General features: G+C 43.9%; 1 protein-coding gene across 1 annotated transcript in view; it reads left to right on the top strand.

Annotated features, from left to right (window-relative positions):
- Positions 1-18549, top strand: part of LOC113407030 (aromatic-L-amino-acid decarboxylase-like) — a 78598-nt gene that overhangs the window by 13535 nt on the left and 46514 nt on the right. Inside the window, exons 3-5 of the mRNA XM_026654113.1 lie at positions 2094-2213; positions 15287-15421; positions 17143-17286. Coding sequence (XP_026509898.1) covers positions 2094-2213; positions 15287-15421; positions 17143-17286 — 399 coding nt within the window. The remainder of the gene's footprint in view (positions 1-2093; positions 2214-15286; positions 15422-17142; positions 17287-18549) is intronic.

Below are 18549 nucleotides of genomic sequence, written 5' to 3'. Positions count from 1 at the left end.
AGATGGGGGGTGGGGGCAGTAGTGATAAAATGGCGGGAAACGCTCTGTCTATTCTCTTTTTCTAAAAGGACACTACCAGTCACAAAAATGAGCTCTCAGTAGTTTTACCATCACAGTAGCCTATTATTTAAAAAAAATGTTGTTTCTATGTGAAAGCAATAGGGGACAGAGAGTAATTAATTGACAATATAGGCAGTAATAGTGAAATGACTATACCGAAAATCCTGTCAGAAACACAATGTAAACAGAAAAATATTTGCTTTCTTCTAATCTCTTTCATGTATATTCATTTTAGGTGTCACAAATAACAACTCATTTAAAAAAATTCTAAAGTGAAGTTACTTTTAAACTAAGTTCTTCAAAACAATATTTTATTCTGAAGACAAGGTTTTCCAAGCTGAGTGGTGATAGAGGGAAATACAGGCTCCCGTGTTAAAATAAAATCACTGGCGGGACTGGATGTCTCCGCGGATTGCTAATGGTTTATTGAGCCTTTCAACTCTAGATCACTCACTTGAATTCAGCCCAAATCAGCAGGGACTGGAAGTTGTTAGTGACAAAATGGTTGTTTGCTGGCCTATGTGACAAGAGTTGATGAATTCATTCAGTTCTCACTGGGAAAATGGCCACACTAAAAAAATCATCATCATGATTGGCAATGTGTAAGGCCATAGAAATTGCATTACTCTCTCAGCCCTAGGAGTGGTCTTCCCAGACAGAACTGAAACAATATGGCCAGGCCGCCTGGCAAAACCTGCATTGCTGCCTTTGTTCTACCTGATTTGCAGATACAATGAGGATCTCACCCTCCTGCACTATCAGCCTGGGAGATTTCACAGCACCACAATTCACTTACAAATTAAAATAAACAATGAAGTGATCTAATAAACTCTTCATTGAGCAGTTACTATCCAGCTGTGAGAAGGTAGGGTACTGCATTAGGACCCATTCTGCCACTCTTGTTCACGGAGAACAGTATCCTAGTCTATATTTGTTCTTGTACCTTCCTCATGACCATAGTATCTGAGCACCTTCCATTAGTGCAATAAGTGATGTAGCTAATATCTGTCACATATGGTTCACTCTCTTTCTCATCCTCTTCCCATGAGGAGAATTGTGTGTGTAGTGGACTGTTTTGTTTTTAGTTTCAGGGATTATTTTAAAAATTGATGTCAGAGGGACTATTCAGAGTAAGGCACTAAGTGAGTAAGTGTGTCAGAAGCAGACCCTTAGTTTGACATTTGAAAGTCATGTGTGTAAGTAAGAATATGGTACATTGATCTTTTAGTATGTAGTAGGAGTAAAGTATGGTCACCCCCTCATGTGAGCACTGCATGGCTGCTACCTCATGGAATTTCTCCTGTGATTACTGCCACGTTGTGGTCCCACCAAGCTTTCTCCACTCCCCACTACTAGGAAAGGAAGGAGATAAGGGAGCTTCCCTACTCTGAACCTGCTGGCTGGGCAGGTGGGATGACTCTTCACTGACACTCTCCTACCTCCTCTGCAGCTTGCTTCCATGATCTGTACCATGTGCCAGGTTGGGCAGAACACAGGGACATAAATTATCTCTCCTAATCCAAGTGTAGGGAAATACTTGTGGGGTCTCCAGGGTATGTTGCACTGCACACTCAGCCCAGTTTCTGATGCAGGTTTGAGCCCAGCCCCCACCCCCTCACCCTTCCATCCACACACAAATCTGTCTGACTCAGCTCAGCAAGCACTCAAGAACCAGGTCCTAGGACCCTGCTACAGGGATGGATCAGAGCATGAGTCCCACTAAGACTTAGATCCAAGCCCTGTCGTTTTGCAGTGTGGACTCAGGTCAAGCCACAGACCCAAGTCAGAAGGTCTGTGTAGTGCAGTATGAACACAATAGCACAGATGTGAGACCTGGGTCCGGCAACTGTAAATTCAAGTTTGCAATGCAGTGTGAATGCTCAAGCATGGACTTGGAAACACTAAGTCCACAAGCCCAGGTTCCAGAGACATACCCTCAGAGACCAATGTTTGGCAACTGTTGGTAAAAGTTAAATTTTAAAAGGCAAGCCACTGTAGTTGGTTTATTCCCATTGTTTTATTCCCCAATATAGGCTGCAAGTCCTGCTTGCACAGAGCTGGAGACAGTCATGCTGGATTGGCTGGGAAAGATGATTAATTTGCCTGAAGAGTTTTTAGCTGGGAAGGACGGAGAAGGTGGAGGAGTCATTCAGGTAAGACAGAATGAGAAAACAGACCGTGCAGTGAACATGCATGTCTTCATTGTTTAATAAAGCCTTCAAACCAAAGCACTAACAAAGGGAAGATCAAAGTGTTTCTGCTTTGTTGAACCCCTTCAGATTTAATAGAAACAGAGACAGGCTGTAAGAATGAGCATAAGCCTTTATACGGAGAAACTTTGCACGTGATTATTACTTACAACTAAGAGATCAACATCTCTTGACCACCACATTTAATAGAATAAATAGGAGGAGACAGGGTCATAACATTTTCAATGTCCGACATGAAGGGAAGTGTATTAGGAAGCTCGGCTGGGAGTTTGTTCCCTAAATACCTAAATGATGCCTAAATACGAACCTAGAATCTCAGATGAGATTGTACTTGAGTGACTATCCTATCGCTGCAGTCACACTGCTATTTTTAGTGCACTAGCTTGATCAGAGCTAGCATATGTACATCTACCCAAGGTGGGTATTACACCTCCCAGCTGCAGTGTGGACATACCCTAAGAAATCTCATGATTTCAGGATGGAGAGTGGACAGGTATATGAGGGGTGAGTTGTAATTGTTCAGGGTACCTAAACTTTGCACTCTTATACAATCTGGTGTTTTCTCATTATCAAGTGTAACCTTACCTTTGAACTATAAAGCCTTAAAGATTTTATTTTGTTATGGATACTGTATTTACACCCTTAACTCCATCTTGCAGAGGTTTTTTTTTTTTTTTTAAGCTGAGACTTTTCTTTATTGGGCAGTTTATATTAAAGTGTAGCTCAGTGACACCCTGATATATATTTCTTAGCTTGGAAACTTGACTCTGGTCAGTCCTAGAGTTGCTACCTTTAGCTCAAGCAAACAGCAAACTAAACACTACCCTTAGCCCTCTTTGTCTAGCAATTCTCACTCTGTCTGCACTAAGTCCTCGCCGTGTGAAAGGTGACAGAATGCGGATATGAGGCTGGCTCTCCCCAATGCACTGTTGTTCTCTTCTCCTCCTAGCTGTGCATCCTTATATGTATACTTTACGTATACGGGGAAACTGACAATTAGGGATTAAATGATTAACTTGGTGAGGTGGGGGGAGCACTGATTTAGCAGACTATGTATTGGTCTGGGAGTTTTAACCAGGCGCGCGCTCTCTCTCTCTCTCTCTCTCTCTCTCTCTCTCTCTCACTGACTCACTCTGTGGCCTAGGGCAAGTCACTTAACCTACCTGAGTCTCAGTTTTCCCATCTGTAAATTGTATCTGTAAATTTACCTGCCGCGGGAGGGTTTTGAGACACAATGAATACATCTCAAGCACTTTGAGATCCATTACTAAAAGGTGCTGTGTAAATCCAAATAATGTTAAAGTTACATAGTGTGGCAAAGTGGTAACAAAACTCAGAAGTACCTGTCTCCCATCCTTCTTCTCCATCCAATAGGACACACACTTCTCCCATGATATCTAGACTCTCCTACAAGATCTGACATATGAGGAGGGATGGCTTTGTCAGTAGGGAAGTGGACTGGGAGTCAAGAAATTTGGGTTCACTTCCTGGCTCTGCCACAGAGTCCCTGGGTGACCTTGGGCAAATCACTTAGAGTATCTCTATACTAGAGCTAGACTTACTTGTGTGCTAGCATGCTAAAAATAGCAGTATAGCTGTGGCAGCATGGCTAGATGCCCAAATACCCTTCTTGGGTTTCAGATGGAACTGTACTCAGATGGAACTATACTCAGCCTGTCCCACTGCAGCAGCTATGTTTCTATTTTTAGCACACTAGCTTGATCAGAGCTAGCATGGGTATCTCTACCTGAGCTGGAAATTACATCTTCAGCTCCAGTGTAGACACAGCCTTAGTCTCTCTGTGCCTCCATTTCCTCATCTGTAAAAAAGGAGGATTATAGCCCTTCCACAACTCACAGGATATAGGAACTCTGATATGGGCGCTAGCTAACTGACATCCAAGTGGTATGAGATTCCTAATGTACACAGAAACTACTTTTAATAACTAAATCAAAGCCTTGCATGTCAAAGGAAGCAGTTCTCAATGTAGCTAACAGAACAAAACCAAAAAAAAGGAGTTTCTTGCTCAATTTATTTTTTTCAGATATGATTGCAGGGAAGAGGGGTAGGAACCTTTTCAAAAAGTGAAAAAACAAGGGGTTTTTTTGCTTTGATTTTTAACCCTCCTATCTCACAAATGCTTCATTCAACCTGCCACAAGCTCTCCAGGAAAATTCTACTCTGGCATAAGACCCCACATGTATGCCTGAAAATTAATGTTTACTTCATGACATTAGAGTATGGTTAAAAAAATTGCACTGGAAAGCAATGTTCCCTCTAATTTTTTCCATCTATGTGCGGAATAAATATTGTTATGCACACCAAGGTATGTGCAGATGTGCACCACCAGTAGAAACAAAAAAACTAGATATAATATATAGTTTTTAAAAAGTTACCATGTGGATAATTACTCCAGCCAGGACAGGTTAGGCATTTTAGAACTCACACTTAAATTTAATTCTTTGAGTAGTAAGAGAAATAAAAATTATGAAATGCATAGACCAGTCAAAACAGTAAAATAACACACTTTGAAAGAATAAAATTACAGAGAATATATGTGCATTGCAGGAAATACTAAGAAATAACAACAACAGTAATACAAGTATGTGTTGGGAGGTGAGTATGAAAGAGACTGTGTGTGTGTGTGTGTGTGTGTGTGTGTGTGTGAGAGAGAGAGAGAGAGAGAGAGAGAGAGAGAGAGACTGTGAGCTGGCTGCTGGGGAAGTCTCAGAGACCATGCACAGTCTCTTTAAGAAAGGCACTCACTCATCGCCAGAGGCTTGAGTCATTCAGATCTCAGATCGCAGCAGCTCTGAGTCCTGAGCCAGGCTGTCCCCTCTCGGGTCTGTGGAGATGGGGTACAGGGGCGGGAGGAGGGGGACACCCTGACATCAGCACCCCCCTCACCCTTCCTCCTCTGCACAGCCAGCAAGAGGGTCCCGGGAACAGCTGCAGGAGCAACGTGGCTGCAAAGCAGCGGGAGGAGGGGCACCTGAACACACGCTGCCGGATGTGTGCAGCTCTGCTAATCAACTGTGCGGCACTTGAATGTCTCCTGGGCAGCCACCCAGCCACGCAGCTTAGAGTGAACACAGCTGGAAAGCTAGCTTCAGCCTAGCCTGTGGAAAGACTAGTGCTTCTCCATAATAATCCAGATTTTAATCACTTCCCCCCCACCATTTAAAAATCCAGGCACCTCTGAGGCAAATTATGGCTTTTTTGTTGTTGGTGGTTTTAAATGAAGGTGAATTTAGTGCAGGTGAAAGGTGGTAGATTGACAGCCCTGGAGGTACAATGGTTACAACACGGGGTGTAGAGCTGGTTGGGATTTTTCTGTTTGAAATGTTTTTTGAATGATATGTGATTTCAGCATAATTGAATTTTTTCATGGGTGCCTCATGCCCCTGTTCTTTGAGCTGAGCTCTCTGGTTGGACTACATATCCCATGATGCAATGAAGTCTCCTCTTCTGGTTGAACAGACATGGTCCATCATGGGAATCATGTGATTCCACAGTACATCCTGGGATGTAATCTGGCCAGGGAACCTAGCCCACAGAGGAGAAAGGAAGCATGAGGCACTTGAACTACAACTTCTAGGAAGCACCGTATCTACTCAGGGGGACACAGACTATTGTCAAACCAGTATGAAATTAAATGTTTTTATTCAGCCCAACAAAATGAAATGAGCCATTTTGATCCAGGGATGCTGAAATATTTTATTTTGACAGGAAATGTCAAAACAAAATATTTTGAATGGAAAATTTTTGGAACTTTCCATTCCATGAAAACTTTTATTTCAACTGTGTCCCCCAATGCAAGGTAAAAACAAATGGAAAAATATTGGAATTTCTCTTGGAATGGAACTTGCTCTTTTTGCCACAGACTAACTGGAAGACACAGCAACTGTTTAATGCCATGCAGTAATGATACATGGTACTTTAGCATTTGGGAGCGAAGAACAACTTCAAGTTGAACCTACATGAGGATTTTGAGTCCTAATTATGAACACTAAAGTTCTGTGAAAAGGGTTGAAAAGGTTTTCCTTAAACTTCACTCAAAAACATTCAACATTTTGTTACAGGCTATTTCTAAAATGTCCACCTCTTATAAAAGAAGAAGAGCACCATAAGTATAGTAATAGAAGAGAGTATACAAGAGTGTCCACCATATCTAACAGAGCAGAGCATAGTAGAAAGTCCACTGACAGGAGCATTTGTTAAAGAAACAAATATGATTTTAATAAATACACTTTATGCAATAAAATGAAATATGTAGGACTAAAATGAAGCTGTTTATAATTAGAAACTAAAAGGTATAATGAAATTAAATAATCCAATTAGCAGACTAAAACTCCAGTGCAGCAAAAGGCAAAAATCTATTTAAAAGTTGACCTGCTAAGTGAATATTGGTTACATTTCCCATATAACAAACAACAAAATCCAGACAGCAATGAATGCCTCATACAGGGATAGACTGCTGGTTTGTATGTGTGTGTAACAATACGTTGTGTTTCAGAAGCTCCTCCATTAATGCTTGTTCTCCCTTCAAACTCACTAGTATCTAGTCATAAGATCTCCTCAGTCAAAAATATACCTAACACAACTACTTAAAGACCGTCAAGATTTTCGGCTCAACTGTGTTGTCCTCACTTACACCAGTGTAAATTCAGAGTTATTCCATTCCAACCCCAGTGCCGTAGTTGTGCTAGGAGTATTTACATTAGGATGACTCTGGGTTTTGCATGTACGTGAAACCAACCTTTCTTCATGGGTCTCAACAGCATCAATTTTGTTCTGACGACAGCAGGCAATTATGCCTGTTGTTTATCAGCAGCAAATGTCGCCCTTCCCAACTGACAACACTTGATGGCCTGTAATTTTGTAAGATACCGAGGATCGTTCAAATTTAGGAATTGAAAGTGAGCTTCGTGCTGCCGCTTGAGATGAGGCAATTTGTGCTGCTGATCCTCTCGCTCTTGAAACAATAATGATACAAGTAAGAGAGGGCTTGGCACAGATAACGTGAATGTGAGGCTGCCAATCATTCCTGATGCAAACACCAAACTATTATTGCAGTTTTATATAAACTGAGCCTGTGAAAACTGGCTGTTAATTACATTTGAAAGCCCACATCAATACAAAACACTTTCTTGCTGTGTACCAGGTGACACTTGAAAAAGCCAATAGATGAAGAAAAATTTCAGCTCAGGGTTCTGGTGGACATGAGCATCAGCTCTCGCCAATATTTCTTCCGCCTCTTGAGCCTGCTCACCATGGCAACCTTTGTTTGCTTGCAATAAAAGGGAAGGTATCATCACTGTTCACTTAGCATAGAGTGTAGCTTTAAAGAAAAAAATGCTTTTAAAACTAGCAAGAATAGAAAGCAACCTTCTCACTAGAACTTGTGTGAACGTGCAACGTATGCAACTCAGTTTTGCCTTCTATATAAACAGATAAAAACTTCATTTCCCTTGTGTATTACAAAGGTTGTTTCTTCTGCAAAGAGAGGGATTTTAATTCTGAAAGTAAACAGAGCCCCCAAATAAACAAACACACTCAATCCACAGTCCTTGGCATGGAAAAACAAACCCTTAATTCATGATTTTGGTAGCAACAACCGAGGAACTAGAGAACAAAGGGAATATTTTTCAGAATTGTTGGTAAAAGACTTAAGAGCAAAGTGAGTACATTAGTTACACAACTCATCAGGCTCTCCATGAATCAATTTAGTTATGAAAAAGTGATTATTAGTTAGTTATAAATGGGTTTGGCAGATTTCAATTTTGGGTCTTTTTGTAATTTCAGTGGATAATATTGTTTATTTTTAAGCATTTTCAATTTAATCTATTTAATTTCTCATAGTTGTGGAAAATTTTGGGGGAGGTCAAACAATAGTGGAGTTAGACAGTAATTATTTCATGACAGTGGACTTTGCAATTCAAAAAGTTAATGCTTTATAAATGTTAAAACAAAAATTATCAACAACACATGTCAAACTGTACAAAGAAAATAACCTTACATCAACCTCTAAGTTCTCACACAGCCTTCTTCTTACTTTGTCTATTTGTAAACTTCTGTTATTGATGGAAATATTTGTGTGTGTGCACACGCACGCATGCGGTCATATTAATATTTACTAACACTTACTGATAAACATTTCATCCTTCCATGCCTAGTAATAAAGTGTATTTAGTAAAACCAGAGCTTATTTTAAGATCCATCTATTTTAGGTACTTATATGGCTCCATTACCATATTATCTGAGTACTTTGCAGTCTTTATTGTAGTTAGTTTCCCTTCGCCTCAGTTCTCAAATGTAGAATGGAGGTGTTGTGAGGCTAAGTGACTTACCCAAGCTCACACAGACAGTCTGTGGTAGGTAGCCAAGTCTCCAGCTAGTGCTTTAATCATTGGAGCATCCTAAACTAACTAGTCAGGAACAAGACCACTCCTTAAATACTGCAAGTGCCTAAAAGATACTGAACGTTTCTACAAGTTCTTACCCATTTTATTGATGAAGGAAACTGAGGCACAGAGAGGCTAAGGCCAACCGATTGTGTTGCACCCAAGTTTGAAAATGACAGTTTAAGTGACTAAAGATGATGCAAATGTGTGGCAGAGCCAGGGCTTGAAGCCAGGTTTTCTGAAGTCCAATTCTGTACTCTTGTTACCACATCGTACTGAAAACAGTGTAGAACAGTGGTCTCCAACCTTTTTACGCACAAGATCACTTTTTGAATTAAATGCAACCCAGGATCTACCCCTCCCCTTCCCTAAGGCCCTACCCTTTCCCTGAAGCCTCTCTCTGCTCACTCCATCCCCTTCTCTCCGTTGCTCACTTTCCCCCATTCTCACTCACATTCAACAGGCTGGGGCAGGGGTTTGGGGTTCAGGAGGGGGTGTGGGCTCTGAGTTGGAGCCAAGGGGGGTTGGAGTGTGGGGGGGAGCTCTGGGCTGGGGCAGAGGGTTGGAGTTCAGAGGGGGGGAGGGGTGCAAGCTCTGAGAGGGAGTTTGGGTGCAGGCGGGGGCTCCAGGCTGGGGAAAAAGGGGATGTGGGCTCTGGGAGGGAGTTTGGGTGCCGAAGGGATAAGGGCTGGGGCTGGGGCTTGGGGTGCAGGAGGTGGTATGGGGTGCTGGCTCTGGGAGGGGTCTCAGGATTGGGGGTTGGGGTGTGGGCTCCCACTGGGCAGCACTTACCTCAGGTGGCTCCCAGTCGGCGGCGCAATGGGGCTAAGACAGGCTACCTGCCTGCCCCAGACCCATGCCGTCCCCAGAAGGGGCCAATGTGCCCCTGCGGCCCCTGGGGGGGATGTGGCTCCGTGTGCTGCCCCTCTCTGTGGCACCGCCTCCGCAGCTTCTATTGGCGACAGTTCCCCATTCCTGGCCAATGGGAGCTGCAGGGGTGGTGCTTGCAGGCAGGAGTAGCACGCCGGGACTCCTGCTCCCCCCTCCCACCTCCACTTCCACCGGGGCTGCAGGGGCATACTGGCCGCTTCCGGGAGCGGCGTGGGGCCAGGGCAGACAGGGAGCCTGTCTTAGCAGCAGCCCCACTGCACCACCGGCGACTTTTCATGGCCAGAGACCGCGATCGACTGGGAGAGTCTCCAGGATCGACCAATCCATCGTGATCAACCAGTTGGTGACCACTGCTGTAGAAACACTATGGTAAGGTGCAGGGGTTTGGAAAAGTAACGTAGAACAGGGTAGTATTTTTCAAATAAGAGAAATGCATGTATATTGAACAATGTTGCCTTCTAACAGCATTTGCCCATTAAACAGGTCAGCTGATCGCATTCTTTGTAAAGGTTATATATTGTTTTTAAAAATTATTTTCTTTTGAGAGGGTAGGTATTGTTGATTAGATCCTATATTACATTAGTCAAGTCTGCTTGACCTCTTGTAATACAAAGGCTAAGGGCCTGAATTGTCCAACTCTTGCAGATCTGAGTACTTTTTACACTCAAAAGTAGTCCCATGGGTGCTTAAATATCCTTGTGATGAGCACTTCAGAAATACCTTCTTAAGCAATGGCCTGATGAAAGACTAGACAAATGTTCTCTACAGAAAATTTAAATTGCCTGCTATTGTATACATGGCCCATGCCTGCCTGCACCTGTGCATTGCTTTATCTCCAGCCCCAGGGGAACCAGGCCATTTCCACACCTATTTTTTTCTGACCAAAATGATAGGATGGTTCATTTTCTTTTGAGCCCCCCTAACTTCCTCCTAAACCTTCTCCTTTTGGAAAGACTGTGAATTTGGTGGGTCTTCTCCTCTATTCAAAAGCTGGTCTCCTTCTTGCAGAGGAAGGTGTTAATGATTTTCATTGGAACGGCTGGTGGGAAAGAGTTATGCAGTGAGCAGCCATCACCTATGCTTTGACAAGAGTATGGCTTTTGGGAGATTGTGAAGAGGACCAAGCATGAACTGAGAGAGGAAGCATGGTCCAGTGATTAGGGCACCAGTCTATGACTCAGACGTGCATTCAATTCCATGTGTTACCCGGGGTTCTTTTAACCCAAAGCTCTCGGTAACTTTTACTTTGTGCGAGGTGGTATCAGGAAATAAATCAAGGGAGACACGGCCATCCAACCGATAGATGGCTGGCACAAACAGGGCAACACAAGAGTGCTTTCACTTAAAGCTAAACTTTACATAGTCTCAAGCACTTACACATGTCCGCAACAGGTTAGTGAAACACCCCCAACCCTTGATCCAAAGCTGAGCGTGGCTTTCGAGTGGCACCGTAACAGGCTTCAGCTGGCCAGGCTTCCATCTGCCAGTGGGGACCCGAAGATGCGTCCAGAGGGAGCGTCCCTGAAGAGCCCCTCCTGAGAAGTCCAATTACCTCAAACTTTCCCCCCTTATTTATACATTAGTAATACAATGACATATTCCTTAAAGAAAACTTGCTAAGCAATCAGGGTTAAAAGGTCAGACACCTTATGATTGCCAATTAACCAGAAATATTTTTTTTCAGAGTGTCCATGCCTTTGGGCCCTGACAAACATTCCCGGGGGCACATATAAACAGACTTCTTGTTTTTCTAAAATACATGCACCAGCAATTTTAACACTTTTAGCAAGAAGGGCGTGGGGTCAAGCTGCTCTGTCTGTGGCACCCAAAACCCCCTCCCTTCCTAACTGGTTACACTGAGGCCGCTGCATGACCAATTTACGACCTGCTGACTTAGCTATTCTGTTAGCAATAAGCAAGAATGGTTCAGTATGGCCTGCTAACTTGACTACTATTAGAAACAAGCGATAGTGATTTAGGCACTTTACTGGTTTGCCAAAATCTCCCCGAACACATGCTCTACCCCAGTCTTCCTGTGTGACTTCAGAAGCCATTTGGTTTCTGTGTCTCAGTTCCCATGTGTAAAATGGGATTCTAGTTCTTTCTTACCTCACAGGGGTGTTGTTCATTTAATACATTAAAGATTGCGACATGCTCAGATGCTATGGTGATGGGGAGCCACGTAAATCCCATCGCCATGGGACAGATGAAATGGGGCCTGGCGGCAGCAAAAATGTTGTGTAACCCCCAAGGAGATTACCTAGATTCCTGGGGCTCTGTCTGCTGGCAGCTCAGGGGGAGCCAAGGCAAACTCAGAGTCTGCCCAGCAACCAATTGGGAGTGAGATGGGAGAAGCCATATTTGAGTCAGTCTGGAGCTAGCCAGGGCAAGGGCAGGACTGGCTGTGTGGGAAGCTGGTGAGTCCCAGGCCTGCATGCAGGGTTCCCCTGAAAACTGGCCTCTAGGGACCTGAAAGCAAGATCCCTCTGCTGGGCTTTTCCTTCTCCACTGATGACTCCCAGTTTGTAGAGTTTTGCTGGGAAACTTCCCCAGCCAGGCTGAGTTAGCCCTCCAGATCCCTAGGTGAGACCAGTCACCACATGGTCAGCTCTGCTCTGCCTGCTAGTTCAGGGCTGCTGCCTGCTGTGTGTTTGTCTGGACGCTGGGCTAGGAGACAACAGTTTGGATTTTAGTACAGTTGTGTAACCTGCACCTTGAGCCCTGCACCCCTTTGTGGTGAGGGGAAGCAGCCTGATTCCTGCTTGAAGAGGATCCCTGCCAGCAGAGATCAGCCCCTCTGCAGTGACCGAGGAGTCCAGAGTCATCTCTGAACCTGAGGATTATTCATGGAGTTTGTGAGTGGACCATCTTTTAGTTAAGTCAGTCAGGGAATTTGTTCAGGGGACCCCCTACTTCCTGAATTGTGTCCTCAAGCCAGGGAGTGAGGGTTTGGGGATTTTATAACCTGCTGCATATTAAACCTGTGGAGGGATTTACCACCTTCTCCCATTTGTGAGTCCTTTGGGCTGTACTGAACCCAGTCAGCTACACTGCTAAACCACTGCAGAGAAGAATTTTGTGGTCATAGATCATCAAGGGCCCCAACAAAGTACGCGTACCAACAGGACACTAATCTTACATTTGCTACCTCAAGTCACGTGACTGGGGAAAGTCACAGGTATTAGCAGCGTGGGCACCGGTGACCCTAAAAATAGTGTTTTACCCTGTTATGTATATTTGTCTCCTGTTTAATATAATTATTGTGTTGAATATATTGTATGTGTTTGTGTTATTTCTTGGAAGTCTCCAACTATCTGGCAGGTAAGTGGGGATTACCCTGTGGTTAGAATTTTCCTCTCAAGCTGCCCTAGTGACCCTGCCAGGAAGGAGCGAGGGGTCTGGAGGCACCGCCAAATAAATTCATAGGAAAAAATAAAGAAGATACACCCTGCTGAGTGGGTGGCGGGATTCAGAAGAACCCAGACCTGTCCATCAAAACCTGTAAGCAGATTGGCATTAAAGAAAGTGGAGAGGGGGCGCTACAGTTGTAATCACTGGAAAGACTTTCTTCCACTCCTCACATAAGGAAAGATCTTCCTTACTCCTCCCAGACCTGAATCCTTGATCTTTCTCCTTGACACCAGAGCAGAGCAGTCAGATGTGCACTGAGCTGCCTTTTGCTAGTCTGCATCTTCCTTCGTGCTCCACCCAGCTGACCCTGGGGCTTGTCTTAATCCACCCCTGCAGGGTAAGGTTGCCACTGTCTAATCGCACAAATCCAAACGCCCCGCCCCCTACCCCACCCATTCCCCCAGGCCCTGCCCTTGCCCCACCCCTTCTCCGAGGCCCTGCCACTCACTCACTCTAGCCCCACTCCCTTGGTCGCTTGCTCTCACCCATCCTCACTTACTTTTACCAGGCTAGGGCAGGGGGTTGGGGTGTGGGCTCTGGGCTGGGATGTCAGGCCGAGAGGTTCGGCGTGTGGGAGGGGGCTCATAGCTGAGCCTGAGGCAGGGGGTTGGGGTGCAGGAGGGGGTTTGAAGTGCAGGCTGTGGGAGTGAGTTTGGGTGTGGGAAGGGACTCAGGGCTGGGGCAGGGGGTTGGGGTGCAGAAGGGGGTGTGGGCTCTGGGAGGGAGTTTGGGTGCAGGAGAAGGCTCCAGGCTGGGGCAGGGGGTTGGGATGCAGGATGGGTGTGGGATGTAGGCTCTGGGAGGGAGTCTGGGAGGGGGCTCAGGGCTGGGGCAGGAGGTGGGGGTGCAGGCTCTGGCCAGGCGGCGCTTAAATCGGGTGGCTCCCGGAAGCAGTGGCATGTCTGGCAGGAGCTCCTAGGATGAGGGGTGGCCACACGACTCTCCATGCTGCCCCTGCCCACAGGCACCACCCCCACAGCTCCCATTGGCCACTGTTTCCTGTTCCCAGCCAATGGGAGCTGCGGAGTCAGCACTCTGGGCGGGGCAGCGCACAGAGACCCCCTGGTTCTCCCTGAGCCTAGGGGCCGCAGAGACATGCTGGCCACTTCTGGGAGCGGTGCAGAGCCAGGGCAGACAGGGAGCCTGCCTTAACCCTGCTGTGCCACCGCACTTTTAGTGGCCTAAAATCTCCTGGATTGGCTTCAGTAGCCTCTGGGAGATCAAGCCCAATTCCAGGAGACTCCCGGCCAAACCGGGATGGTTGGCAACCCTACTGCAGGGGGATGTAGATGAGACATTTTCAAAGTGGCATTGCATTTGGCAAATGCTTGGGGCCTGATCCTGCCCCCATTGAAGCTGATGGCAAAACTGTCATTGACTTCAATGGGAGCAAGTTTGCAATTTTTTTAAAAGTTCATAAGCTACAGATTGTGGCTGGCCCTTGGGTCCTTAGGCCTGAGCCCAGGGTGGGAGTTGAGGGTAATAGGATCCAAGGATCTCTTGATGCCAATTGGCCATTCTTTATTTCATTGATGATTCTTTATTTCATGTGTGCACTTTAGATAGAGGGTGTTTATCAAATCTTTAGTAAGGTAGCTAGTGATACTGAATCACAGTTTTTATGCTTAATGAGTTCTCTTCTGGTCAATATATGGCTTATAACAATAAAATTATAATCATTAACAATATATGGTGCCACAATTTTCATAGTGCTCTACAGAAATAAGAGATGTGGTCAGATTCTGATCTCAGTTATACTCATTTAAATCCAAAGCAACTTAATGGAAAGTTACTCTGTGGTTATGCTGATGTAATGAAGATGATCAGTATCTGGTCCCTGTCCTGAACGGGGACACTCTTCCTGCAATCAGATCCTTGTGCCTGCGTGCTCACTGATGTCAGTGGGGATCTACAAAGGTGCAGGGGTTTGCTTGTAAAGAGCTGATTCCAAGACTGGAGCCTAAATCACCCAAACATAGAAAATGAAGAGAAGAGTGAGGAAAGGAGAGGCAAAGGTTAAATTTATTGCACAGTCACATACAGTTTCTTAAACATAATATACAGTTTTTCTGACACAATCTTAGGCGCACATTTGTGTCTATCTTGCAGCAATGCTTCTTACCATGCATGTGGTATAAGAGTTCTCAAATGATTCCATATTGTACCATTTATTTTTGTACAGCTTTCACTCTGAGGCAGATCTTTAACATGCAACATTTTGTTTTCAGTAATTCTCCCTCACGTAATACGTACCATTGGTTTTGAGGGTTCCTTCACTATGTCCCATGGAGTCTCTCTTCTCCATCATAGGGCAGTGCCAGCGAGGCTACTTTGGTTGCATTGCTTGCTGCCAGAACAAAAACAATCAGACGTGTCCAATCAGAAAACCCAGAATTAACAGAGGCAGACATCATGAGCAAGTTGGTGGTCTATGCATCTGATCAGGTGAGGACATCTAAAAATGACACTTGGAATTACTCTACTTGAAAAATGCAGTCACCCTGCTATACAGATTACTTAGATCGTAAACTCTATGGAGTAGGGATCATCTTTTCATTCCGTGTTTGTACAGCACCTTGCACGTTGGGGTCCTGGTTCATGACTGGAACTCCTAGACCCTACCACAATACAAACAGTAAATAATAACAACAGGTGAAAGCATTGTACTACATGTTACAGATTAACAGCCCAATGTTGCCTCCCTTCCTCACACTGAGTATTTATTTTACTCTGCAAGGAATCCCATTGTAGTGGATGAAGATACTGTTTGTGGAATAAGGTGCTAATCAACATGAGTAAGTGTGGCCAATAAACTAACTGATTTGAATGTTGATACACAAAAAGCTGCACTGTATGAGTTATAAACATACCAAGCTTGGTACCTGAAAAAACTGCAGTTGGTTTAAAAATAAGCCTACTAAAATCTGAGTGTATCAATCCAAGTTTGCCCAACATAATCCCTGTTTTCTATCTGCAAATAGTATTTAGCAGATTTACTTAAACTATGAATTCTCAGCATGGCCAGGATCATGAAAAGCTTCTACCATGTATGAAAGCAAACTTTGGCCTTCCAGTTCAGCTGTGCTTGCATTTTAAAACTGCTAATCCTAACAAAGGGGGCCAAGCAACGTCACTTCTTCCAATAAACATGACATTTTATTATCTAAATGTCAGTGAGATAGCAGGAATGTTCCCACTACTTGATATTTAGTTTGAACTAATCCACTGGTTACACCACATTAAAATGGCCAGACGTCAGGTTTCACTGGACTTTACCATCACTGTATATTAAGAAACAATGTAATTTAAAAAGGGCACCTGCTCTTTGTTGGGGGTGGGGAAGGGGAGTATTATAAGGCCATATGTGGGAACAGTCAGGATGTGAGAAGTGGGGAAGGATCCTGATGATTTTTAAAAGCCATGATACAATTGGTCCTTTTTCTCTTTGGAGCTCTAGAGTGTGTGCTGTGCAGATTTCCAGACACAGAGCCTTAAGTTTAATGTACTACTAAGCAGAGCCCCATTGTTTGTCTTTTTTGTTGTTGTAAATGGCTGATCTGAAATGGAGACTGACAGCCCTCCGTGCCTGCTGAAGGTCAGGGGATTTTCTGTCTGCAGAAGGATTCGCCTTAAGACATGGCTGACCTTTCAAAGCTGAGCTCGCCACTCCTTCCGCATTAAGAATAGACCTGTGTGACCCACTGCTCAGTAATCCAAAAGGAATGAAAAACTAAAACAGCCTCCTGTGAGGGGGACAATGCATGTATAGACAAACACAGTGCAAGACAGGGGTGGAGGGAAGCTAAAAGCATGTCAAGTGCGTTCCTGCACAAGATACTTTGCATCTTATCAAACCCGTTGTCCCTCAAGAAAATTCCATTGCAGAAATAGGGCCACTGCAGTAAATGGGAGTTTGCCATTGACATCAGTAAATACAGGATGTAGACCATAGAGTAAATACTGGGGAATGAATATTGTCATGTGTAGCAGGATCTGTAACTAATTTAGCCGGGGCTAAATTAAGTCCTGGCATAAGAGGGCACAACTCTCATTGACTAGAGATTTTAGTATGGACAACCCCAATTCTATTGCATTGTGGTTTGTTAGAATTAAAAACAGGTTTCTGTGGAAGGTTCATGTTTTAAAATCCACCCATTTAATTGCAGGCCCACTCATCAGTGGAAAGGGCAGGATTAATTGGTGGAGTGAAGATTAAAAATATCCCTTCAGATGATAAATTCACTGTTCGCGGATCAGCCCTAAAGAAAGTTTTGCATGAAGACAGAGCTGCTGGTCTTATCCCATTCTTTGTAAGTACTGGCTTTAACAATCTTACTTGTGGATTTACTGCATCTGATAGGCTACTTTTAAGATGACCAGATGATACTGTATGTAATGTAGGAACGTATAGATCTGCACACTAGTTAGAATATGAACATTCCATGAATGTTCTACACAGTACATGAACTTTGCATACAGTCTCTTTTTTTTTTTTTTAAATGGGTGCAAGGGGGCAGGGAAGAAAAGAAAATAACTGAATTCCCTAGGCATTATGGAGGTTTAGGAGACATTTCTTTGCACAACTGGCAACTGGTGTATGTAATGGATTGCCAAATAGAGGCTGTGTCTTTGAATAGAACTAAAGCAGAGAGAGAAGATGCATTTAAAGGGGGGGAGGATGTTAGACTAGACAGGTGGATTGATGTGGGTGAATATCTTGACTTTCTTCTGTCCTGAAATATTGTTATAATCTTTTACATTGGACTTCCAAATTGCAATTGTCACAAATGTGTGTGTTTAATTTTGAGTTTATGGATTGCATGTAGGTGCATGTCAAAAAAAATAAAATAAAATCAACACTTGAAATGACACAATGTCAAACTTAAATATCAGCAAACAGTCAGAACCCCTCCCTGGACCACCAGACTCAATGCTACTTTAGCAAATAAATAAGCCTCACGGTGTGCCCTGAACATCAGCAAGGTGAGGCTATATCAGACGGTGTGTGTATGTGTGTGTGTGCGAGAGAGAGAGAGACTGTATCACCTTTCAATAAGATGACACATGTCAATAATGAGCTGTAAGTCACCACTATTGACTTTACCATTATTTTCCTTTCCCATCAGAATTCATGCATAGTGAACAGTGTTCATATTATATGATCTTTCAGATTGAATACAGTTGTCTTTTTAAAGTGTAGTCACTTTGAGTGACTAATGACAAATAGCACTTTCTCATTCAGAGGATCTGTTCCTTGTGTAAATTCAGAATATCATGCAATCACTTTCAACTACAATAAGTTTTTAGTACATTTTTTTCCTCCTGTTAACCCTGAAGCGTTAATACCACTGAGAGAGTGAACTGGAGTCTATTATCATGCATCAACAAAATTGTTTGCTAATTTCCAATAATTTATACCTGTGCAAATCTGCTGAAGACAATGGAGCTGTACAGGTTTATGTACAGAGAGTGTAATATGGCTAGTAGAACTTTTATCAGTAGTGATGGCAATGAAGCAGGGCCGGCTCTGGCTTTTTGGCCGCCCCAAGCAAAAAAAAAACCGGGGCGGCCAG

This window comes from Terrapene carolina, unplaced genomic scaffold (assembly GCF_002925995.2).
Source record: "Terrapene carolina triunguis isolate 2854851 unplaced genomic scaffold, T_m_triunguis-2.0 Scaffold180, whole genome shotgun sequence".
NCBI lineage: Eukaryota > Metazoa > Chordata > Testudines > Emydidae > Terrapene > Terrapene triunguis.
The sequence above is the reverse complement of the archived record's forward strand: the minus strand, read 5'-3'. Positions and strand labels throughout refer to the sequence as shown.